General features: G+C 46.1%; 1 protein-coding gene across 1 annotated transcript; it reads right to left on the bottom strand.

The window, feature by feature from the left end:
• Nucleotides 1–212: 212 nt before the first annotated feature.
• On the bottom strand, nt 213–26119 carry PSME3IP1 (proteasome activator subunit 3 interacting protein 1). Its single transcript, XM_060254319.1, has 7 exons — nt 25903–26119; nt 20633–20773; nt 17478–17576; nt 16040–16161; nt 9604–9737; nt 6533–6600; nt 213–736 (listed from the first exon to the last, which is right to left on the bottom strand). Exons 2-7 carry the CDS (start codon nt 20760–20762, stop codon nt 513–515), a joined length of 777 nt encoding a protein of 258 aa, XP_060110302.1. The 5' UTR covers nt 20763–20773; nt 25903–26119; the 3' UTR covers nt 213–512.
• Nucleotides 26120–26176: the final 57 nt, after the last annotated feature.

Raw genomic sequence — 26176 nt, 5'->3', positions numbered from 1 at the left:
TTGATTTTTGCAACCCTAGGCTGTTAACGAAGCCCTGCTCCTGATCTTAATAAGGAGCCCTTAATAAGGAGAACTTTGCACAAGTTCTCAGAACACAAATGGAAAGGCACCGGAGGAGCAGTTTGGGCACCACTGACCTATAGAAGGCACCACAAGCCAAGTACAGCAGGAAGGCTTTGAGCACTGGCAAGATCCAGGATTTTAACTCAGGGTGGGTGAAACGCATTCCGGATTCCTTTAATCATATGCAACACTAAAACTCTGCTACAGTGCCATGGCAATCTACTCCTTTTTCAATTATACAATAAAAACAATGTTTCACCCCAGAACCCAAAGATAAGTCTTAAAGGAAAGAGACACCCACACGGAGACAGCTTCAGTATGCTGCATGATATTATCTGAAAAATAGAGATGGATGATGTTGACCACTTGGAGGATGACCAGGATGAAAGAAGGGGGTGGGGGTGGGAATGAGACTTCCCATCCAAACATCAAAGGAGTCGGGCCAGATCCTACAACGGGCCATCAAAGAAGCTGCTGCTGCCGCGGAATACTGAGGAGACGATCTTGCCTGCCGAGTTGATGGTGCCTTCGCTGTCCGAGCTGGACTCTGAGTCGCTGCTTCCTGAGTAGGCTCCGAGGCCAGGCAGGATCCCGATGCACACAGCCGCCGAGGGGCAGTGGACCAGAGGATCACTCGCAGAGCTGCTGCCCAGAGGAATACAAGAGGGCTTTTCTGAAAGAGCCAAAACGGGCAGGTTGTTACCATAAGCAACTGGGGGAAAGCGAAAATGGCCTATCCTCCCAAGCAACATGTCCTGTCTCCACCGGAATGGCACAACAGGGCAGGGTGCTCTCTTCCTCAATCTCTGCGTTTCCCTGCCTCACTTCTTTGCACTTATGTCTCCCCCCCACACACACACACACATTCAGCTGCAAAAAAGAAGTGTCACTACAGTTTCATTAAATCTGCGTCCTCCACCTATTAGCTGTTGACAAGATAATAGCTGAGGCAAGAATGGCTCCTTTACTCTTCTGCTTTCAGGCTGCGGTGCTTCCACTGTGCTCCACCTTACCTTCTGAATTAGAGATGGCTCAAGACTCCTCCAAATGTATAGGTCAGGCTGCGGTGCTTCCACTGTGCTCCACCTTACCTTCTGAATTAGAGATGGCTCAAGACTCCTCCAAATGTATAGGTCAGGGTGGCCAAACTGCGGCTCAGGAGCCACATGTGGCTCTTTCACACATATTGTTTGGCTCTCAAAGCCCCCGCTGTCCTGCTGGCCAGCTTGGAGAAAACATTTCTCTCTTTAAACCACTTCTCCAAGCCAAGCCAGCTGGCGGCTTGGAGAATGCATTATAATTGCTTTTCTTCCACCTCTACCTCCCTCCCCCATCTATTTTCCTTCCGACTCTCAAACATTGGACATTTATGTCTAGCAGCTCTCAAACGTCTGTTTATTCTATGTGGCTCTTACGTTAAGCAAGTTTGGTGATAGGTGTATAAACAAAGTTTGGTGATAGGTGTATAAACAAATTAGCCATTTGCATTTTCATAGCCAGTCTGATATGTGAGGGGAAGGCCAAAACCCTCCCTCCTCCCTCTTGCCAGAATGGGAACCATCTCTTCAAGTGGTTCTGTCTGCCATCATTATAGGTCTATGAGACCAGCTACGTTCACACCTTTCCTGACCCATTTTTGCTCTGAAGACGCCACAAGGCTTCTTCAGCATGTGACAGCCTTTACTCATCAGGCCAGATTATTCTGAAGATACAATCAAAGGGAAACATGGGTGCTTTGTATTAGCAGTGCCCTCAGGGAGTTTTTTTTATTGGTCCCTCCCTCAGATTCTAACAGGATTAAGAGTTTCACCGAGCAGCTCTTGGAACAGGGCAAGCTAATCTAGACATCTGAACAACACACCATCTGGGAGGAAAGCCATCCCAAGGGAGCAACACAGAACTGCAAGTATCTGACATCACAGTCATGTGACAAGAAGGCACTACACCCATGTCAGCATTGGAGCCATGATAGTGGGCAGCCAACCAACCAACCCGGGGAATCCTAAAAAACAAACGGAGTCCCTGAAGGTGCACTGTGGCAAGGAACAAAGCCAAGGTTGTAGCAGTAGAGAAATCTGCTCCCCTGCTAAGCATGGTACCTCCTAGTTTGTGTGCAAAGAGAAACAAAGGGGCGTGGGTGGGAATGCCCTGTTCTCCACCCAAGTGCACAAGCAGCAGGTCCCTCCAAAAATGAAATATTGTGGTCTTCACAGGGGCTCCTAATCATTGAAGACCCAAGAGTAGCCCTGCAGCATCGGAACAAGGGCCTTCTATCCCAGCATTCAGTTTCTGGGGTGAGGAGGCAACCAGGTGCCCAAAGGACAGCCCCAAAGCAAGACAGGAAGGTGCTTATTTCCTGTAAATCTGCCCAATCTGTAAAAGCTGATAAGCCAAAGGCCTTTTTCAGGGTCACAAGTTGTTTAAAGCACTTCCTTTTCTCTCCCCTACATGGAGTGCCCACCAGTTTTCGTTAATCGGCTTGTGAGTTCTAGAAAATATCCCACCCCACCATTAATTGTCAAGGGTGACATTTCCCCAAGAAAGCTCTTTCCTGGATAAAATTTAGCACTGTTAGAGAGAGTGGGATTTCCTTTTTCAAAATTCTCTTTGTAGGTACAGCCATTTAATAAAGAGGAATCAAGAAGGGATTTCTTTTTCATTTCTCTTTGGAGAGAAGCCAATGTAGCCTTTTGGAAACTTTGGCCCTTGCGCTTGTTGTTTTATGATACCACAAATTATGCAGTCAAGTTTCCTGCATTTGGGGAAATCGCAGGGGTCAGCACGCCTGAAATGCAATGAATGAGCCTCACCCTAGGAAAAATGACTTTGTGATACAGGGCTGTGCTGTAGCAGGATGGACTGGAAGGTTTGGGGAAACACCACCTGCCTCTCTTTTTATTGTTTGGCTATGTTGTAATATGCTTTGAGCCCGTTCACAAAGTAGGGTGGAATATAAATTTCCTAAATAAACATCACGTTTCATGGGGGATAAAAACAAAGTCATTTTTCTGCGCTGAACACTTTAAATCCTGATGAACCTCTCTGCAAAGAATTGCAAGATCAAAACAGAATTACAAGCAGACTCCAAACGAGGGAAAGAAACAGCATGCTAAAGATCAAGGAGAAACGGGGTGAAAAGGAATGCAGAGAACTTCTCTTAATGACACTAATTCAAAACTGAAGCCCTCCTTCACTGCTACACTCAGTTAGAGAGGTGCATTTTCTCCATCAGCCCCCTTCTTTCTATCAGAGGAGAGCTCCATTTTAGTACAGCACCTGGTATTCCCTTCTTTGGCCTGACCATCAGTGCTCAACCACAGGCCCACACTCTGAGTAATAGCAATACAACAGGGATTTCCTGTATCCATCAGGGTCCTCTCTATCCCTGTAGCGACAGACACATCCAAGGTGGTGACAGTTTTTCAGGGCAGTGTTCTTGTGGCATACAAGTATGACAGCCAATGTAGTGCAGTAGTTCAAGTGTCAGACTAGGATCTGGCAGACCCAAGTTCTCACCCCACTATGGAAACTCACTGGGTGAGGGAGAGCATAAATGAAGTAAATAAATATGCCCGGATGAGCGTGGGGGAATGAGTCACCATCCTCAAGAATACTCTGTCCAAAGACAACAGGACAATCTGGTGACCTTCTGAACTGACAGCTCCAATCTGCAAGAACGCACCACATTTTCATGGGGGATAAAAGCAAAGCCATTTTTCTATGCTGAACACTTTAAATCCTGATGAACCATCAGGAGAGTGACTAATAGTGCAGAGGATTTTTATTTTTTTTTAAACCAACCCACACAGCTTCCACGGCTAATTGGCTCAGCAAATGTTGGAGCGGAGTTAGCCAAACAGATGGAGATCGAGGTTGCGCCGCCGTTTGCAGTTACCCAACTTTGGCTAACTATGCTTGCCTCCGGAAGTGCAGGGTGAAAAAAAGCTTGGCTCGGGCAGAGCTGCTAGAATGCCGGCTCCAGTTCCATCATGGCTCAGCCTCTTTCTTGACTGCAGCTCATAATGTTCTAGAATGAACCTGAGAAGAAGACCTGCTGATGTGGTCAGAAGGAAGCTCAGTCCTAGATTAAGGGGCTCCCAGGTTATTGCTGCTGTAAATAAAAGGGCAGTGCAACAAGACGATGCACAGCTCATCATCCCAATAGCTTTGAGGGTTTTGTAGCCAAAAGGAGACACAGGAACATCTTCCAACCACAAAAATGGCAAAAAATTCAAGCCTTGCATGCATCTAGCTGGCTGGAAACTGGACACGGGACACCGTGGCATCCCTCTGTTCAAGCCAATGTTGATGTTTCAGCAATGGAGATGGTGAAGAATTGCAAAGGAAGAAAAAGGTATGAAAGAATTGTAATTCAGGACAATGATAATCCCTGATGGAATAGCCAATGCTAGGGAAGTCACCCAATGATGTACATATCTCCTATCAAGTCTCAACTAACTTATGGCAAGCCCAGCAAGGGGCTTTCAAGGTGAGTGAGAAGCAGAGCTGGCTTGCCATTGCCTTCCTCTGCAAAGCCTTCCTTGGTGATCTCCCACTCAAGTACCAACCCTGCTTATTTCTGAGATCTGACACAATCAGGCTATACCGGCCTGCATCCCCAGTCATCCAACTGTCCTATTTATCCTGTAGCAGGAGTGCATTCAATGTTAATGCCCAATATGACTTTTTTTGCTTTGCCTTGCTCACCACAGGTTCTATAAGGAGTGAATGATATTGCTTTCTGAAAAGTGAGAGTCTACAACATTCAGGCTTAGTTTTATACTACAGACCAGCAAAGAGAGATCCACAGATTCGAGCTGCCTCCAGATTTCAAAGATACTCCGCTACCCTCCCACATGATTATACTCCTCAGACATTTTGTCCCCAGCAGCAACCTGTAACACCCACCTCTCCAATAAGAGCAGAAAAATTCTTTCACCCTGTGGGGAGAAGTTAGCAGACAGAGGCAAGGTTATCAAAGATTTCAGGTTTTCACGGCTGGTAACATCATTAGGGTTTGTAGAATCTTTCAGGCTCAAGTGCCGTTTTCTACTGGAGAAAGTTTTCCTTCCAGACGTTTCGTTCTCAGCTGCGGAGAACATCCTCAGTGTTCATCTGCCACTGAGGATGTTCTCCGCAGCTGAGAACGAAACATCTGGAAGGAAAACTTTCTCCAGTAGAACACGGCACTTGAGTCCGAAAGATTCTACAAACCCTAAAGAGGCAAGGTTACTGGCCTTTCCGTACAAAACAAACCCCTCAATGACAAAGGATTTACATAGTTATTTCCCCAGAGGCTGGAAACAGGATTTCAAGCCACAGATTAACAGAAGCAATAAGATTCCCTCTTCTGTTACCTGGGAAAATTGTGGCAGGTCAATGAGAAACCACGCTACAAAACCCCCTACAACCAGCTGGGATACAGTTAGGAGGGAGTAAGACCCAATGGCTAGGATGGATTGGGAACCTTGATGTTCCCACTTAAAATCCCTAAATCAGGACCCCGTTAGTGGAAGACTGACAAGAAGGTGAAGCAGGGCCCGTCTGTCACTGTAATTAACTGCCGTTTGCTGGGGATACAGCCGACAGCTGAAGGTATTGTGCATCTATTAACTTGCAAGATATCTGCTGTTGCCTGCACAGTGCTCTGGAAAACCTCTTTCGCCCACAGTACCTTGAAACTCTGTAGACAGAGTATGCCGGAGAACTCTTTAGGCACAAAGGTCACATACATTGCCCTAGTCAGTTACAACATCAGTACAGAGCTGGTGTGGTGTGATGGTTAAGAGTGTTGGACTAGAATCTGGCAAGACCGAGATTCAAATCCCCCAGTCCTCTAAGCCAGTGCCCTTGACCAGTCACTTGATCTCAGGCTGACCTACCTCACAGGGTTGTTCTGGGGGGGGGGGGGAATGGAGACAGGGAAGCCATTGCTGTCAGCAGCTTTGGGTCCCCATTATGCAGAAAAGCAGGTTGAAACTAACAGACAGCTTGCAGAAGCAGGCTTCCATCTGGGTTTTATAAAGAGGCTTCCTTCCAACAAGGAGGTGGTGGGACCATGCCTCAGTGGATCTGCATGCAGAAGGCCCCAGGCAGCTCCACCTATAGGCAGGGCTTTTTTTGTAGCAGGAACTCCTTTACATTTTAGGTCACACCCCTCTTATGTAGCCAATTCTCCAAGAGCTTACAGGGCTCTTATTTTAGGGCCTTCTGTAAGCTCCAGGAGGATCGGCTACATCAGGGAGTATGGCCTTATATGCAAAGGAGTTCCTGCTACAAAAAAAGCCCTGCCTATAGGGAACCAAACTGCAGGTGCTGGAAAGGACCCAAAGGTCCTGAAGAGCTGCCAGAGGTCAGAGCAGGCTTTACAAGTCAGACTCAGAAGTAAGCAGCTTCACACAACAGTGAGGGGAAGATGTTCCAAGGTCGCCTGACATCTTTGGTCCGACCTAAAGGCAGCTTTGCCCACCTGGAGCCTCGTCTGGATTGGGATCAGGATCGAGCTTCAGCCTTTTCACGCTGTTGGCACCTTCTGAACTGCAAGAAAATAAAAGCATCAAAAAAGCCCCAGCGCACAAACAGCAACAAAGCAGAGAATATTCACTTTGCCTGCCCACCTCCCAAGCATCACTACTACAGAGAACGGTCACTTGGGGATTCCTAGCTGAGAGGCAGCCAGGATTGCAGCCAGAGGTGCTTTTACACTGCTCTTTTGCTTCCTCAAAGCATGGCAGAGGGATTCTTAATGCATCTTTTAAGTGCAAAAATGGGGACTGCGAATCCTGCAAAAAAGATTTATGAAAACAAAGAACACATTGGTGCAAAGGACAGAGCCGCCAGAGATGCAGAAAGAACAGCTGCCGAGTTGTCTGGGGCAGCAAAATGTTTGGTGGCCACTTAGGGTACAGTCAGTGGGCACAATTTATTGCTGTTGTTGGTTAAGAGCAGCTTCCTCATTCCCTACACCAAGGGTGGGGAACATCAGGCCCGAGGGCCATTTATGGCCCTCAAGATCACTTGGTCTGGACCTTGGGGATTGCTGGACCAAGCTCCCCCCATGGGCATTGTGAAGGACTGCTGCTGAGGTATGTGGATGCCTTTAAAGGTTTGCTGGGAGCAGCTGAAGGGAGGGAGGGCTGGCAGGGATGGGGGGGTGGGAGCCAACTACCACCAGTTCAATTTACACGTGATTATCTCAGATGGTGTGGCCTAATATGGTAATATTAGGGGATGTGGTCTAATATGTCTGGACCTAGGCATTTGCCTAGGGTGGAAGGCTGGGGCGTGTGTGTGTGCTGAATTAGGCTCTCCCCACGTGACTTCAAATAGAAAAACAATTATTTGCATTAATTTTGCCGGCCTGAATCGTTCTCCCTCAGCGGAGCACTGTTTTTAAGTTGATAATTTTGTATGGCCCGCGAATGATGTAATAAATATCCAAATGGCCCTTGGCAGAAAAAAGGTTTTCCACTCCTGCCCTACACCCTTACAGAAGGCCTGGAGAAGTTTCCTCTGGTCCTTGGTGCCTTTCCTAGAAGGCCTGTGTGACAAGGAAGTGGGAACATTCTGCTAACAAAATTCCTGCTAATATACCAAAAAAAGAGCAGAAGGGAGTCCTGAACTGCAGGGAGAAGTTTGGGGGTGGGAGTGACTGACCGAAGTTGCACATCTTCCCAGGGTAGGCAAGAATCCATCCCAGACATTTATGCAGAATTTGGCAACATTCACACTCTGTTCACACACATCATTTCAGCACTCTTTTCAACAGCCCTATAAGAGTGGCCAAAACCTTCTCCAGGTTGGGGGAAAGGGGGAGCAAAAAGCCTTACGGACAGCAGCTTGCTTAAGGCCACGGAGGCCCTTGTGGCGACATTAAAAGGAGGACCTCTGTGGCCTGTGCAATGCCTCTGCACAACTGTGTGACGCTGACTCTCAAGAAAATGACAGAAGGGTGCTGAGAGCTGGAAGGTTTGTGAACGCTTGTGAAAAAGGATGCTGTGCCCTCGGGCAAAAAGACCGAATAGCGGCAGCAGGCACTGTAGTTCTCGTCCGAGGGCCTTTTGCAAGCAAGCCAAATCCCAGAGGCACAAGCCAGGGTAGAGGTAGAAGGCAGTGCTGGAGAGCTGCAAAGGCAGGGAGACAGAGTGTGACCCGCAGAAGAAATGCCGGGAGAGAGAACAAACGCCTGAATGTCAAGGCACTGGCACAGCAGCGGCAAGATGCCGCCTGAAAAGAGAAGCCATCTGCACCCGTCAGCTGTGCCGTTGCACAAACACCCTCATTGCTTTTCCAAAACTCGCTGCTCGCGCGTGTGCCAAACACTTGGGATGAAAAATAGCTTTTTGCCTGCTCATTCACATTTGGAGACTTTGTGCCCCCTCCAAAACAGACAGCAGCAGCCAGTTTCTTGGGGGAAGAGAGGCTTCGGCAGGCTTTTGCGCACACCAGCATCTCGCCACGATCCGTGCAGTTCCACTGAGATGCAGCGCTGGAGCTTCTCAAGAGCTACAGGCCTCTCCTGTGAATCTCCTGAGCTGATCTCCTCCAGGAATGTCATATGGCCCTTGGGTGCCCAAGCTTTCATTTAATGGAACTCACCAACAGGACTGGACTTTTAGCCTCTGTACAGACTGTTGCAGGCATGTTCTAGAATCTGCATTTGAATTGCAAAACCCCCAAACACTTAAGAAAAGAGAGAAGAGATGCTGGCCCTGCCAGTCTGATATTCTGCTGCCGGGGGGGGGGGGGGAAGCGTTGCTGTTAGAAGTGCTGTTAAGCTTGCTTCCTGTACTGAACAAACCAGCAGATTTCACATTGCAACATTGGGCCAATAGGCTTTGATCAAACAGAAGGCCCATCAAATTTCCTTATACGTAAAGAAAAGCAAAATCCTTGATCCCCCAAGCCAGTGGTTCCCTCTAAGCTGTGGAGTCTTGTGAGCAAAAATTCTACTGGCATTAAAGTTGTGAGCTACTGCACAAATTAGTATGCTCAGGGGCCATCCTTCCTGAGCAGGTTAAGATAAAAATGTGTGAGCCAGAGGCTTAAAAACTGTGAGCTAGATCACATGAACTCAGCTTAGAGGGAACACAGCACCTATTCCAACAGCCCTATTCCAGCCCTTTCCAGTGCAGCTGCCACCCATCACTTCCCTTCCCACCTGCAGCACTTCACTTCTTATGGGAGTGGCAGAAAGGAATGAAGAATCAGTCCTGGGCTGTATGTGGCTGGAAGTAGGTCTTGGAACCACCGGCTGCTACAGTCACTCCAAGATTTCCTCACCCCACAATGCCTTGCTCACCATCGCCTGTGAACTGAAGCTACAATCTGAGGAGGAGACGGGAGACCAGCAGCTGGCTGGACAGAGCGCTGCCATCCAGCTGCAAGCTCCTCACTGCTTGGGAGGGTTCAGACACCAGAGCCTTCCTTGGTTTGCCACACCTTGAACCTCAGGAAGTTGGTTGGCACTTGCTGTTGCCAACTACCTTACTTCACCCCCCCACACACACACACACACAGCCTCCAGAAGCGGAAACTCACCTTCTGTGTTTCACGGCGCCTGCCAACAGCTTCGCCTGAGAGAACTTGCTCTTGTTTTCCACAGACTTCACCAACAGTTTTTTCTCAGCCTCTTTTTTCAAGTCAGCGCTTCCTCCAACCTTTGACAAAGAACTGTAAGTTCAAGGTTAAGGACCCAGCGGAATTCAAAATGAAGGAAATTGGAGGGTGGGGGAGAGACTCGAAAGGAATCTAGCCCCGTTGGGGCAGTCACTACGATGATAACAATGGGTCTTCACAATCTCTTATCCTGCTAAACGGCTACTGTTCTCACCAAGGTTTTGGGAAGTGGGTCTTGAAATGGACACGCAAAGAGGAAGGTAATCATTCCAGAACTGCTATCCATTAAGGTTTTAATTAATTCACTGGTCCTAATGATTAGAGCTATGGTTACGGATCAATTTAGTTTCCTTAACTGCTTCAGTAATTAGGCCTTCAATTAATCATACCAGTAAGCATCTTATGGTTTTACTCCTAACCTCAGCACACCCATGGCTTTCTGGTGCTTCTGTGGCGCTTTTGAAGGCGCTTTTCTTTTAAAAACAGTAGCTCTCTGGTGCCATCTAATGGACACTCTCACAAAGAGAACCAATACCACCAGCGCTTTTTAACCCCCCCCCCCCCCCCCCCGACTTCTGTCTCCATGCTTCTTGGTGCAATTCTGCTTTTTCAACACAGAGTTCGCTCAGGTAACCTTTTGACATTCAGAGAGAAGGAAAAATTCCTGGTCAACTTCGCTAACTAGAAACACATGCTTCAACACACTGGAAATTTCTGCTGAACACTAAGAAAAGCTGAGAAGTGAGAGGCATTATTGCATTGCCTCTGAATAACCAGAAACGGAACACGTTTGAAGAGCTAGCTTACGAATACAGCATTTGGACTGGGATGGTGAGGGAACGAGAAGGAGAATCCTGCTGTTTTGGTTTAGAAAAAGGAACCAGGAGTCATACTGGACAAGCTTTAACCTCAGTAATAACAACTGCATCACATTCCCACCATCCACAGCACTTTTGAAGAAAATTATCTGAGATATGCACTTGTGTGTGTGCACCATGTGTATGTGTAGATAGATAGCATGACCACCAACTGCCGTCTGGGGTCCTCAAATTATGTTCAACCATCTGCAAATGCGAAGTCCATTGGAGTATGCAAGGTCTGGCATAAAAAGAAGAAAAGACAACCCTGTAGGGAGGAGGAAGGGCTAGTCTGAAAGAAGAGTGGGGCCAGCACCTTTTTCTTTAATATATTTCATTTTTTGCCGGTCTCCGGATAAGTGTTCTAAGGGCTACATCCCATCCTTCAAGAGAACAGCACTCTCTCTCGGCTAAGTAGCTATCATCATCTCTTCTCTTTACTATCAAAAATGCTAGTTCCTGAATAAAACTTTCTGTGCTCTTTTTAATCATAGAGCTGGAAGGTACTTCCAGGGTCAACTAGTCCAACCCCTTTGCAAACTCACAAATACATCCTCCTAAGTTCTGCTTAAGTTCACAGAATCAGCATTGCTATCAGATGGCCATCTAGCCTCTGTTTAAAAACTTCCAAAGGAGAGCCCACCAACTCCTGATGAAGCCTGTTCCACTGAGGAAATGCTCTAACCATCAGGAAATTCTTCCTAATGGTTAGCTGAAAACTCTTCTGATTTAATTTCAACCCTTTGGTTCTGGTCCAACCTTCTGGGGCAGCAGAAAACAACTCCATGTCATCCTCTATATGACAGCCCTTCAAGTACTTGAAGATGATGATCGTATCACCTCTCAGTCATCTCCTCTCTAGGCTAAAAGAATCCAGCTCCTTCAACCTTTCTTCATAGGACGGTCTCCAGACCCCTCACCATCTTCAATGCCCTCTTCTGGACATGTTCCAGCTTGTCTATATCCTTCTTAAATTGTGGTGCCCAAAACTGAACACAATATTCTAGATGAGGTCTAACCAGAGCAGAATAAAGCAATAGTTTCACTTCATGTGATCTGGACACTATACTTCTGTTGATACAGCCTAAAATCACATTTGCCTTTTTAGCCACCACATCACACTGCTGACTCATGTTCAGTGTATGGCCCACTACAACTCCTAGATCCTTTTCACTCAAACTACTGCCAAGACAAGTCTCCCCCATCCTACAATTATCCATTGGATTTTTCCTACCTAAATGCAGAACTTTACATTTATCCCTGTTAAAATTAATTTTGTTTAGCCCAGTTTTCCAGCCTGTCAAGATCATTCTATATCCTGACTCTGCCTTCTACTGTATTTGCCACCCTTCCCAATTGAGTATCATCTGCAAATTTAATAAGCATTCCCTCTATTCCTTCATCCAAACCATTTATAAAGATATTGAACAAAACAGGTCGCAGGACAGATTCTTGTGGCACTCCACTTGTTACTCTTCTCCAAGAGGATGAGGAACCATTGGCACAGCAGTGTGCACAGTAATTGTTGAGCAATCACTTTGCCAGTACCAATCACGCCATAAACAGAACTGTACTGGATCATGCCCATAGCCAATCAAGTCCAGGCAAGGCCTCCCTCTAGCTGTCACCAAGACTGACAGCCACTGACAATCCATCCTGCAGGATTGTCGAATTCCCTTTTGAAGCCATCCAACGTTGTGCCCACCACACAATCCTGTGGCAGCAGGTTCCAAAGGTGGCTAATTATGTATCGAGTATCCTTTCTTTTATCCACCTCAAGCCTATCCCCAAGCAGTTTCATTTGGTGACCCCTGGGTTTGATTGTATTAGGAGAAAACGTTAAATCTATCCAGTTTCTCCATCACATGCATAATTTTCGACAATACGGGCCATTTTCAAGCCCTTTCCTAATCCCAAGAAAATACTTTTTCCAGGGGGAGGGGGAATTGGTGCACCAAGGTGAACTGGCAATTTTCACTGAGCTACCCATCAACACCCACTACAATCTCTCTCCTGGACAGTTGCTGCAAGTTTAGACAGTTGCTGCCGTTTCAAACACAATCTGGACACACATAAGAGTCTGGGCCCCTATGAGCATCAGTTTTCAAATAGCACCTTAGAGACCAACCCAGTTTTCGGGATATAAGCTTCCAAGAGCCAAAGCTCCATTTGTTGCTATCTGACAAAGAGGAGCAGTGACTCTTGAAAGCTTATACTGCCACAAATCTTGTTGGTCTCTAAGGTGCTATGGGATTCAAATCTAGCTGTTCTGCTGCAGACTGACACAGCTGCCCTTTAAAACTGGAGTCCCCAACCACTGGTCCATGGATCGGTACCGGTCCGTGGCCTGCTAGCAACCGGGCCACAGAGCGAGGCAGAGGCGCCGTACTACCCCCACTTGCCCAGGACCTGGAAGGATGGAAGAGGCAGTGTGGCCTTATCCCAAGGCAGGGAGGCAGCCTCAAAGCAAGGCAAAGCAGCCCCACCATTCCACCCACCCACCCAGGATCCAATCAGCTGACCGGGGGTCTTTAAATGGGAGGGGGAGGCAGATTGGCCTTCTGATGCCTAGCCACCTAGTGGGGAGGTGGCAGAAACAGCCCCAGTCTCTCCCCCCATTTAAAGATCCCCATGGAGGCAGGAATGCAGTGCGGGTGGGGGCAGCCTGGGGTGGCAAAAACCCCAGTACCGCCTGCCCCCCCACCGGTCCGTGGAAAACTTGTCTTCTGCAAAACTGGTCCCTGGTGCCAAAAAGGTTAGGGGCCACTGCTCTAAAACCTTTTTATACTTATCCATACAGAAGGTCATTTGCTATGGTGCTGTTCAGGGCTTTTTCTTTTTTAAAGAAAAGGCCCAGCAGGAACTCATTTCCATATTAGACCGCACCCCCTGACACAAAGCTAACCGGAACTGCATTCCTGTGTGTTCCTGCTCAAAAAAAGCCCTGGTGCTGCCTATCCAGCCTGGAATAATCTTGGAGCTCCTCACAAGCTTGCTTGGGCGGTTTACCAGCCTTCACCTGAAAACTTGGCCAGCTTCAATGTTCTCTCACCATCCCGGTTCATTTAGGAAGAAACAAAACAGTACTGCCCTGACCTAAAAGGTACAAGCAAGTTGCAGTCTCCCCCCATCTCATTCAGTGTGTTCAATGTGCCCTTCTCTACTGAGTAAAGGGTCCTGTTTTAAACAGGTTTCACTACACAGGATCAGGAATTGGCTCCAGGCACACAATGGGATCGGCGTATTTCTTGTCTGGCCTACTAAGGCACCAAGCGAGTCCCTTCCAGCCGAATGCAGGACTTGGATGACCCTCTGAACACAGCTGCCGTGTCCCCGCCATCTCATCACAGCATCCAGCACACCCTGAAGCAGCCGCAGAAGCTAAATATAACTCACAAGCAGCATTGCCCTTAATAAACATAGGAGAAAGAAGTCAGTATGCAGCCCAGCCCTGATGATTTTTCTATCGGATGAGGATGCTCCAAAAAATTAATAAGGAATATCTGACTGTGATAAAAACAGCTGACTGTAGCTCCTGGAATGATTTTGGCACAATGCTGGAAGCAGCAAAAAAAATTCCAGCAAAGAAAAACAACAGGGATTACAGAAGGCCTGGTTTGTCCCAATAATTAACAAAATTATGACATATATATGTATAGGGTCGTAGAAATTCTGGTTGGCTGAAAACGACAAGAACCTGGTCATCCTTTATATTATGTTGGAACCATCTTAACCCAGCTAATGGTGCTAAGAAGGAACTGCTAAACTCTATACAGAGTAAACGTTATTGATGAGTCATTTGGATGAAACCTCTTAGTTTATATTTTTAACTAAGAATGGTAAGGCTATATAATCAACTGGTGCTGTAATGGGAACCAGTCCTTTATATGCATGTCTTTTTTATATTAAGGTAACTCTCTGTTTTTATATTTCTATGCATTTTTTTAAATTAAAATCTTTTTTAAGTCTGTATGCAGATCCAATAATGCAACAAGATATAGCACACAAACACTCCATGGAGGAGGAGCTTGACTAGGTAATACTAAGCAGTGTTCCCTCTAAGTTGAGTTAGTGTGAGTTAGCTCATGGTTTCTTAGCCTCTGGCTCACACATTTTTTACTTAGCTCAGAAAGGATGGCTCCAGAGCAAACTAATGTATGCAGCAGCCAAATCGCTTGCTCGCAACTTTAATGCCAACCAAGAGTCACACAGAAAGTGTAACTGGAGAAAAAACCCAAAGGGTCCGTGTATAAACACCTCTTAAAGATGTCAACCAATATCTTTCCAATAATACACCAAGGAATCTTCAATGTGATAATAAAGTTTTACTTTTTTTCATAATGCACCCAAGCACATAGGTATCACTTTAGAAAGAAGAAATTCCACTCCAAATGTTTGTAATATTCCACCAAAGGCAGTAACATCGATCCAATTGACATCCAATAATTTTATTCCACTCAACCTGTATAGAAACAGGCAAAACCTGTTTAATGTCCTGTTTCGCACATAAGTTTTTTCTGGCTTCTTTATTCTCAATCACTTAATACACTTTCCACAATCCACAGCACTATGCTTCACGCTTAACCTTACACTTTAGAGTGATACCTGCGTGCTTGGGCACATTATGAAGAAAAGTAAAACTTCATAATCACATTGAAGATTCCTTGGTTTATTATTGGAAAGATGTGGATTGACGTCTTTAAGAGGTGTTTGTACACGGAGCCTTTGGGGTTTTTTCTCCAGCACAACTTTAATGCCAGCAGCTGACAAAAAGCCACAGCTTAGAGGATCAATTGCTACTAAGTAAAGGAGATCCCTCTGAAATTGCTACCCAGAGCTACAAATTACTCTGTTTGCCTTTAAAACTACTGCACCAGTTTGTTTTTGCTGCATGAGGCCTGATGCGGGCATACTACCTTTTGCGGACTACAGTTCACTTGCTTCTGATGAACACAACATATGACAGAATCAAGCTGGTACTTGGGTTGGTCTGAAGCAGCAGAACAAGGTCCAAGTCCAGCAGCACCTTTAAGACCAACCAAGCTTTATTCTGGGTATAAGCTTTTGGATGCGCTTCAGACACTGAAGAAGTGTGCACACACACAAACGCTTATACCTAGAATACAATATACGACAGTCTTTCAGGGTGCTTCAGGGGGGAACTGCCTTGCCTACGAGATGGGAGGAGGCCCAAAGAATTGCCTGAAGCCACATAACATGGCTTCAAATGCTGACGCGTAACCTCATCAGCTAACCCTGGAGGGGGATACCTTCATAGAGCCCAGGTCCTCAGAAGGAAGAGCAGAAATGAATATCCAAAGTTGCCTCACACCAAGACAGACCAGTGGTACCTCTAGCCCAGGATCATCTATTCAGGCCTACAATGGCTCTTTACAGTGTCCTGAGGTGCCCCCCACCCTGTCCTGGGTGAGGTTCCCCCCCCTTTTAAAAAAAACTCTCAAAGAAGAAGAGGAAAGAAACCACAGCAGGGCTAAGGATATTCTATATTCGTTCAGTTCTTTCAGATCTTCTTCTCGACGCTGCTTTTCTATGAGGGCCTGCTGCCGAGAAACCTCGTCGAGGAACTTGGTCTCATCTTCGTCTAGGCCTCTGACCATATTTTCTGGAGGTAAAGACAGACAAAGAGGCTTTCTGTGAGCTGTCTGGGAATCTCATGGGAAGTAAGAGCAACCGCTGAGTTAGAGCAGTTCTTGCCAGAGCAATTTTTTCCCAGTGCTTTACAAAAAATGCCCGTTGTACAGCAGAAGGCAAAGCCACACTAATTCCGTGACCAAAACAAACGGTCCCAATATTACTTTACCTGCTTATTTTACTTGGCCCTTTCACTAAGGAGCTCAGTGTTTGTTCTGTCCTCTCTCTAGATTTATCCTCCCTCCTCTTTATTCTCACAACAACCTTGTGAGGGAGGTTAGGCTGAGAAAGAGAGAGAGCACACTGGGTAAAGACATTAAATCAAATTTTCTGAACAGGTGGCACTTCAACAGGTGCCAATTTTGGTTTAGTTATCGATTAGATTTTTATTCTACCCGCTCTCCAAAGAACTCCAAATGGCGTAAAAGGCTCTCCTTTCTGTTTTATCCTCACAACAGCCTTGTGAAATAGTTTGATACTGCAGTCACCTAGAAAGCTTCATGAGAGGAGAGAAGATATGAACCCAGCCCTCTCCGGTCTCAGTCCAGCACTCTAGCTCAGGGGTGTCAAACTCATTTGTTATGAGGGCCGGATCTGACATAAATGAGACCTAGTCAGGCTGGGCCACATATGTCATAAAATGCAATGCCAGGTAGCAGAGATATAAACTTTATGGATGACATGGACAATAACAATTAAAGATTTTTTAAAAAAACCCTTAAAAATAACAAGCTTAAAACATTAGTACTTGTTGGTGTTAATGGTGCTTTCTTTGTAACTCTCCTGAGAGATCCAGGGAACAGGGCAAAGGAAGCTCCAACTCTTTCCTTCCCTCCCCAGTGGACCAGGAGGGGGAGGAGCCTCAGCCAGTAGAAGGAAGAGAGGCTTGGCTCAGTAGCTCTGCTCTGTGATTGAGCAAGCCTGGCAGAGCAAGCTGTGATGAAGAAGGAAGGAAGAGAGAAGGAGAAGGAAGCAGATGACAGCCAGTTGCTTGGGGGCCTGATCGGAGCCCTCCAGGGGCCTGATTCATCTCCCAGGCTGCATGTTTGACACCCCCACTCTAGCTGCTGTACCATGTCGGCACTGTCCCTTGGCAAGGCCATCCCATGGAGCTGAAACTCTTTGCACTGGTAGGAGCTACATCTGTAGAGCCTGAGTTGTGCTTCTATGAACTCCCCAGAAAGTCAGCTCTAAATCCTTCTAAGGAGGAGAACAATGACTGCACCTATCAAAGATCTGAAATGCATCTTCCTGCACTGGGACTCAGAGACGTTTACTGGGACTTACTGAATTTGAACTGCTCTTCAAACTCCTGCTGCTTCTTGTCTTTCTGCTCCTGAAGTCTTTCATAGAGTGACTGGGGGTCATACGCTTCCTCGGGACACTCTGAGAAATGAATTGAAACAGACACATGTTGAAGGAGGTGCTTGTTTTGAAAGAAAGCAATCAGAGAAGAATATCCTGGGTGTTAACTTTTCTAAGAACACCAGCAGCCAGGCAAATAAATGACATTTTGGTTGTACACACTAAAGCCAGTAATTTTCAGCCTGCAAAACTAGTTTTTTAAGACTGCTCTTCTGGATCACTTGGAGATTTTCACTCACCCGAGGTCATCAGGTAAATAGCTGTTTACATACCTGGTGCAATGAATTCCCATCATGGGGACAATGGGACTTAAGGCACAAACCCCAGAAACCTCACATTTCTTTGCATTAAGAGAACAAAATTCAAGTCTAGCAGAACCTTAAAGAGCAACAACCCTTACAAGAATATTTATCAGGGTACAATCAGGTGGGCAGCAATGTTGGCCTGAAGCAGTAGAACAAATCTTGAGTTCAGTGGCACTGTCAAGACCAACAAAAATTTACTCAAGGTATGAGCTTTTGTGTGCAGGAAGTACACCAGCACACAAAAGCTCATACTTTGAATAAACTTTTGTTGGTCTTAAGAGATGCCCTGGGACTCAAAATTAGTTCTACAAGGGTACAAGTTTTTGTGACTCAAAGCTCACTTCTTCAGATACAAATGAGAAACAAGCTTATTCCTTCCATAACAAACTTTGTCCAGACACCTTTAGCCCTTTCTGAGCATATTTATGTTCAAGATTATCAGTTTTTTGTCACTGAATATCTGCAACATAATTACATAGTTGTCATGCTTAAGGCAGACTTTTTAAAAAAATGTCCCATCAAGTTGCAGCTATCTTATGGCAGCCTCCTAAGGTTTGCAGGGCAAGAGTTATTTAGAGATGGTTTTTCATTGCCTTCCTCTGTGTAGCATAAGAACATAAGAAGAGCCCTGATGGATCAGATGAGTGGTCCATCTAGTCCAGCATCCTGGACCCCATTGATAAGGTCCCATAAAAGTACTAACTAGGCTAATGAGGATTTAGCTTCTGAGACCTGACGAGATTGAGCAGCCTGAGCCATTCAGGTCAGGGCACTAAAGACAGAAGAGTCATTAAAATACCTACATGTCCATAAAGTCTACTGTTATTTGAAGATCATCTGACAGTTCTCTTCTTCTCTCTCTCTCTCTCTCTCTTTCTCTCTGAACCTTAAGAGGGTCTGATGCTGTTCCAACAAATCCCAGAATAATAAACAAGAAATATGGTTGCATCTATAGCCAGAAGATGGAGACTTTTGCAAGCGGGAAGAAGATATTGGATTTATATCCACCCCTATACTCTGAATCTCAGAGCAGTTAGCAATCTCCTTTACCTTCCCCACCCACAACAGACACCCTGTGAGGTAAGTGGGGTTGAGAGAGCTCTTACAGTAGCTGCCCTTTCAAGGACAACTCCTACAAGAGCTACGGCTGATCCAAGGCCATTCCAGCAGCTGCAGGTGGAGGAGTGGGGAATCAAACCCGGTTCTCCTAGATAAGAGTTCACGCACTTAATCACTACACCAAACTGGCTCTCAGGAAGCCCTAAAGCTTGCCAGGCAAAAAGACCTTTCAGCCTTTCCATGAAACCAACAGCTTTTCGCATCAGAAAACAGAATCCAGTGTTATCCACGATTCAGAGCTTCAGAAGGAATACTCCCAGCATATACACCCCACCCACTGAGGATGGCACAAATGCACTACACTGGCCTGCAGCCGCTGGGGAGGCTTTGGGGGCAATCCCCCCCCATGGATGAGCACCCCCCTCCCAGCAGGATTTTTTAAAGGTGAAAACATATATATTTGGATAATTTAAAAAAATTAAATGTAAGATGCACGTGGGGTTTCCAAAATGACCCCAAGGAAGCTTCCGTCTCATTTTCTTTTTTTCCAGGCAGCAAATAAATAGGTTTAGAAAAATGCAAAATAAAATAAAATTGCAAAAAAATTAATTACAAAAGAAACAGAATCAGAGAATCCCCCTCCCCCCCGTCTACGCATGTAGCCAAGAAAATTAGTAGAGTCATGAGGGCTGTGGGCAGGGGAGCCGTTCTGTCAGCAGCTTCCAACTCTCTCTTTTTTCCCTGGCTTCCCTGCCCCACGGGATTTCCCAATGCCCCGCCACCCAACATTTTCTGGCTACACCCATGGTGCTAGGCTGGAATTTATAGGGCAGAAGGTACAGCTTAACCATAGGGGGGACTTCATAAGACAGTTCAGCAATGCCTAGGCCTTGGAACCTCCTTTCTCTGAGTCTTGGAAAAGAAGAAAAAGTGTCAAGCCAGGCAAGTATCGGTTCTGGTCAGGTGGCAGCAGCAGCAGCGAGGTGAAGCTGCAATTTTAATGCTTTAATTAACGTTTTTAAAACAACATGTTACTGTAGCTACCATCCTAGAGGTCACTAGAATAAAGTTCAAGGTTGCCACTGTGGATTTCTAATAAGGTATTGGGTCTAAAGGTAGAGCAGTCAAGCTAGAGCCTAGCTACTAGATCAGCGGTGGCCAAATTGCAGCCACATGTGGCTCTTTCATGTATCTTGTGTGGCTCTTGAAGCCCCAGCAGCCCATCAGCCAGTCCCCCGCCATCTCCTCCAACATCATCAGGTATCGAGGACGGAGTTTGCCCAATCCAGTACCAAGAACAGCTAGGTGAGATGCCTGGTGGAAACTGGAGCTTTGCTTTTGACTGGCAGCCCAGAGGATACAGGTTTCAGTGTTGGGATCTGGCAGAGAGGCTCAAACCATGTCAAGGAAAAGATGGGTTGGGAAGTATTTTCTCTAATATCATCACTGGTTGCTTTTCATACATTCTTCCTATGCTGGGGATGAGGACAAACAACTCCAGCCACAGATTTATGGAAATGAAAAAGATCGTCCCTTTGAAGGAAGCTACCCCTGCCCGTCCCCAGTAGCCTCCTTCCACTAGGAATACAGGTGTACAAAAGCCCAACAGAACAACCTTAAGGCAGACCCTGAAGTCTTGACTCTCACCAGAGTGCAGCAGAAAAAGAGGCAATGAGACTGCAGCCCCTCCCACCCCGACCAATAGTCAAATACCTTCAGGGTCTTCTGGCTTTCGAACTTTCTCCCATTCCTCTTGCCTTCTCTTGCGCCGCTCTTCGAGTTCTGCTTCAGTTACAAACCTCTTGTTAATCACAGAGTTGGTACCACCTTCTCCTCCATCCATTGTGGAGCCGCCTGTGCAGAAAAAACAGGACTAGAATCACTATGGGGTCTTCTGCAGAGACTCGTCTGAAGAGGTGCAGACAAGCAATGGCCAGAAGCCACGGAAGAGGCCTTCGACAGGGTCACCTGATCTCAAGAACCAGGACTGGGGCAGTGGTTATAAATCTGGCTCCACCTTGTGCTTTTTAACCTACTGTAGAAACTCTAGATGTGAAACATTCCAAAGTTTGGAAAGCTTTGAGAAACAGGGAGCTCTGACTGATCCCATGGCTTTTTTTTGTAGCAGGAACTCCTTTACATATTAGGCCACACATCCCTGATGTAGTCAATCCTCCAAGAGCTTACAGTAGGCCCTGTAAGCTCTTGGAGGATTGGCTACATTAGGTGGTTGTGGCCTAATATGCAAAGGAGTTCCTGCTACAAAAAAGCCCTGTATATACCTACCCTTAGTATACTATGCACCTACCCAGATGTTTTCAGACCCAAAGTAATAGCTAAGAGCACTTTAAAGATGCCATCAGGGTCTGTAAATTTTAATGTAATTGATTTTATATATGTGTGTTTTTACTGTTGTACATCGCCCTGAGCCTGGCACTAGCCGGGATAGGGTGATTAATCAAATGCAATAAAAAATGACAACAACAATAAACCTGGTAGAAATAGGTTGCTATCGACAAACACTCATGTGACCATAAAGCACTGGCTCACAGGAAACAGTATAGTGATGATGATGATGATGATGATGATGATGATGAAGACGATGATGACATTGGATTCATATCCCGCCCTATACTCTGAATCTCAGAGTGGCTTACAATCTCCTTTATCTTCTTTGCCCAGAAGAGACACCCTGTGAGGTGGGTGGGGCTGAGAGAGCTCTCCCAGAAGCTGCCTTTTCAAGGACAACTCTTGTGAGAGCTATGGCTGACCCAAGGCCATTCCAGCAGCTGCAAGTGGAGGAGTGGGGAATCAAACCTGGTTCTCCCAGATAAGAGTCTGCGCACTTAACCACTACACCAAACTGGCTCTCTGTGGTCAAGAGTGTTGGACTGTGGTCAGGGATACCCTGCTGTGATTTGCACTGGCTGGCCTCAGAGATCAAACAACTGGCAAGAATATCTTTTTGGCCTGTTTGCCAGAATTGGTGAGACTGAGCACAGTCACCTGCAAGGTTTCACTGCTTGCCATGAACAACAAACATGGAGAAGAAAATTGGTCAAAACAGTCAATTGATTCTTGGACATGGCCAGCATAGCAATCATTTCTGTACCCTGCTTCTTTGAAGTTTCTCACCTCCATGCACTATAATGCCTTTCCACTTCTTTTATCTCAGATTACACAGGAATGGTAACTGAAGCCAGTTAAGCACACTTCTGTAAAACTACTCTATTTACAAGACTGTTTGCCACATGGTAAGATGTTTTCTTAGTACTAACCTTGGAATTTCAAGCACCCAGAAAACCTACACAGGATGCATTTGTAGGAAGGAGAAACTGCCGGGTCAGAGAGCAATTTAAAAGCCAGGACTGTACCACCATTCTAAGCAGGTCGAGTATACAGTGAATCAAGTCCCTGAAGACAGTTAAGGCTTGCTGGCCAGCCAATGTAGACTGCTCCAGCCAGCCAGAAAACATGTTTGTCCTCTGCTTATACTCTCGCGTCAGGAGAGGCAGACATGAGCTAGCTTACAGCTAATAAATCAGAGAACAGGTACAGATGCAATCATGCAACACTGGCTACATGCTAACCAAGGATAATAAACTGGGAGCCAAATCTGTAACATGCACTCACTCCCTCTCTTGACAGCAAGTCTTCCTCCAGCCACAGATAACCAGCTCGCTGGATGGGCAGCAAACACAGTCACAGTTAAAAACAGTTCCCATTTCAGGGCCAAACTTGATGAGATCATGGCAATTCCATGGGTTTAAACACAGAACTGGCTAATAACATCGGAAGAAAGCATTTCTGTGTGAGTGTGTGTATGTGAGAGAGAGAAAGAGAGAGAAGGGTATCTTATTTAAGCCATGAAGGGGGACTTGAGGAAGGGTGCCAAGCCTCCATCACACCTACTCCATCACACCTGCTCCTCCTCCTATGTAGCCTTGTGCACCCAGCCAACATCATTTCCAATACCAGAGCTCAGCCAAAATGAAGAGCGCTGAGAGAGCTCTGCTGTGGGGAGTGGGATGAGGTTACCACTCAGTTGCAGAACACATGCATTTCTCTGTACACGTGTACGATCCCAACACATACACAGCATAAATCAGAAGTTTTCTATTGGTCTTACAGGCTGTAACAGAAACGAAGGAAGCAGTTTCTTGGGAACAAAAGGAGACAAGTTCTTCTTAGGTCAAAACAAGCACCCTTCAGAAAACATGAGGCAGCCTGTGGGGACATTACAACACAAGCATAAGGAACACAGCACACTGGAATAGCCTGCTAAGCATCAGCCTTATTTAGGAGCCACCCTCAGGCTCTCAAGCATCTGCCCCTGTTTTGCACATTCTGCTGCAGTCTTGCAGTCAAAGTAGTTTGTGCTCTGAACTGGCTGATTCAGAGCACAAGGTTAAGTCACTAATTTGGATGCTTGTGAATAGTAAAAAACATCTCCAGGCAAACCATAAACCAACTGGCACAAGGAAGTGGAGAATATTCAATGAGTTTACAGGGGAAGATATTTCCTAAAATATGAGGACACACTGTACTTGTCCAAGAGCCTCTTCGCTAGTTTTCAATATACAGCATTTGCTTGGCAGCACACCCATGGGACACCCACAAGTCTGCCAGAAAATCTTGATTCACTGTGTAAGAAAGACAGTTCCTTAGATCTGGTAACACTCCCGCTCCAGCCAGTTCTGAAGATCTGGCCATACACTAGCATGACTAATGAATGGAACCCAGGAATAGATTATGCAGGTAGGGGAAATTTGTTCAATGCCCATGACCACTAGCTGATTCAGAGCACAAGGTTAAGTCTCCTGAATGCAACAGCACCCCTTTTACTTCATCCCACATAACTAAAGGATCGCCATTCACTCCTTCAGTGAAAATTAATGAAACTGGCGTGCCAAAATTTACACCAGCTGGTATCCCTGATTTGGGATGGGCACAGAATCTGAACATGGTGGTTTGTTTCATTTTGTGGTTTGCTGGGTTGCCCAATTTGGATCAGTTTGGTTCATGTTTATTCAATTTCCTGAACGATTTGTAGTTTGTTCAGTTCAGGAAGGCACAGAATGGCCCCCAAGTGGGCTAGCGATGCCAAACTTGTGGCAAACTCTTCAGCAGAGTCTCCACTACCTGTTCTCCAAGTTTGGTGTGAATTGAATTGGGGGTGAGCTGTTCTACAGCCCCCCAAAGCAAGTGTCCCCAGTAAACTGCTCTCTGTATGTGGGGGGGGGGTTGTCAAGCTGGGGGAAAAAGGGAAGCCATCTTGCAGCTTCTGGTCAGTTTCACCCTCAGGAAGCTTGGAGGGGAGGGAAAGTGACTAGGAGTATGTCAAGCTGGGGGAAAAAGGGAAGCCATCTTGCAGCTTCTGGTCAGTTTCACCCTCAGGAAGCTTGGAGGGGAGGGAAAGTGACTAGAAGTGGCAGCTTCGTTCTCTCCAGCCCCCCCCCCTTCTGTTCAGTTTCCAGTGAAACTGACTAGAAGCGGTAGGGGGTTGGGGAAAGTGGCTGCAGTGACTACTCAGTTTCACTGGAAACGGACCAGAAGCAGGTGTGGGGGGGAGGTGCTGGGGACTCATGCCAGCGCCAGGTTGTCTGGAAAAATGAACCAAACAGAAACCAAACAACAAGCAAAAAGGCTGGTTCATTTTCATGTTCAGCAGAATCAGATGATCCAGTTCAGAACGAACCACTAATCAGCCGTTTTTAGCTTGAATCGCGATTGGTGGTTCGGTTCTTGCCCATCTCTATCCCTGATAGTGGGTGCACTGATCACCCCTGACAGGGATCCTACATGAAAGTGCAATGTAACTCTTCTTCTCAACAGCCATTCAACTAAACAGGATGTATATTTTACTAGTTTGTAGTAAAAAAAAAAAAGGTAAGAACTCAGGGTGTGAGAAGAGAGATATCAAATATATAAAATGTCCTTCTTTTCCCTTGTTAAATCTTGTGGAGAGCCTTGCTTATCACATATTTGCATTGCCTGCCCATATTACCAGTCACAATTCCTCCTATCCCACACATTACCCAAGTCTTACCATTCACTTGGCTAGCATTCACAAAAGTCTCCTAGTTTAAAAACAAAAAACTAGTATGGAATAGGGGTTCAGGAAGCACTCCTATGCACACTTGACTGGCAGTAAGATACCTTGAATGCAGTGGGACTTCCTTCCAAATTAGAATTCATAGTAAGGAGCTTTAAAAAGACTGCGTAGCAAACATCTGGAAGATCTTGGTTCTAATGCCACCAGCACCATCAACTCACTTCATTTGTAATTCTTTCCTTGCTTAATCCCACTTCCATATCATTTTCCTTGTGTTAAAAGCTGAGACATCAAGCCTCACAGAAGTAATATTTATCGCCTTCTAACTGTGTAAAGCAGCATGCACACTGCAGGTGATATACAAAACACAAAGAGTTGTCCACTGGTTAAATTTAAACACCACCGTTCACTTTGCCTGGCAGCAGTTCTCTGCTGAGGGTTGATTCACACATTACACAGCCTACATGCTCCCCACAGATCCTGCCAATCAATGGTGTGGCGGAACTGTCCACACTCGGAACTTAACTCACAGGCACAGAACTAAGTTCCAAGTATGGAACTCCCAAGGCACATCTGAGCGACAGGATCCATGGCAGCTACTATGTCATGCATGAACGATCCTTTGCCAATGTCAGGTTGCAGAGCACCAGCAATCCAAAGACCCTTTTAACCAGAAATGCTGGAGAGTGAACCTGGGACCTTCCGCATGCAAATAACGAGTTGCACCTCTCCAATGCACCAATCATAATAAAAACTAAGAAATTACACTCCACAGCATAATAATAATAATGCTGAGCGGTTTATTAACATTATTCGTATTATCATTATAACTATTAGGTTCAGCCTCTTTTGAACTACAAAGACGCAAATAACGCTGCCCTACAGGGTTGTTGTACACATTTTACAGGACTGCTATAAATAATAATACCTTAATTCTCCTCCCCTCAGGCTCGAGGCTGACCCGGGAGGGAGCCTGCTTGACCAGAGGCCGCGCCACAGCACCAAGGTCCCCTTGCCGGGGCCACCGCCGCTGACCCCAAACCCCTTCTTTCCCTTCTTCCTTTTTCCAAGGCCAACCTTTGTGACCAGTCTCCCGGCTTCGCCAATGACACGCCTTCCAGCTCCCCTTCTGTCCCGCCTCTTCCGTCCCCTCCACCACCCAATCACAACTCAGCCTTCCGTTTCTTCGCCATTACGCCCAA

Source organism: Heteronotia binoei, chromosome 14, assembly GCF_032191835.1.
Source record: "Heteronotia binoei isolate CCM8104 ecotype False Entrance Well chromosome 14, APGP_CSIRO_Hbin_v1, whole genome shotgun sequence".
In the NCBI taxonomy this organism is placed as follows: Eukaryota; Metazoa; Chordata; class Lepidosauria; order Squamata; family Gekkonidae; genus Heteronotia; species Heteronotia binoei.
Note: the sequence above shows the minus strand (reverse complement) of the source record. Positions and strands in the feature narration are given on the sequence as shown.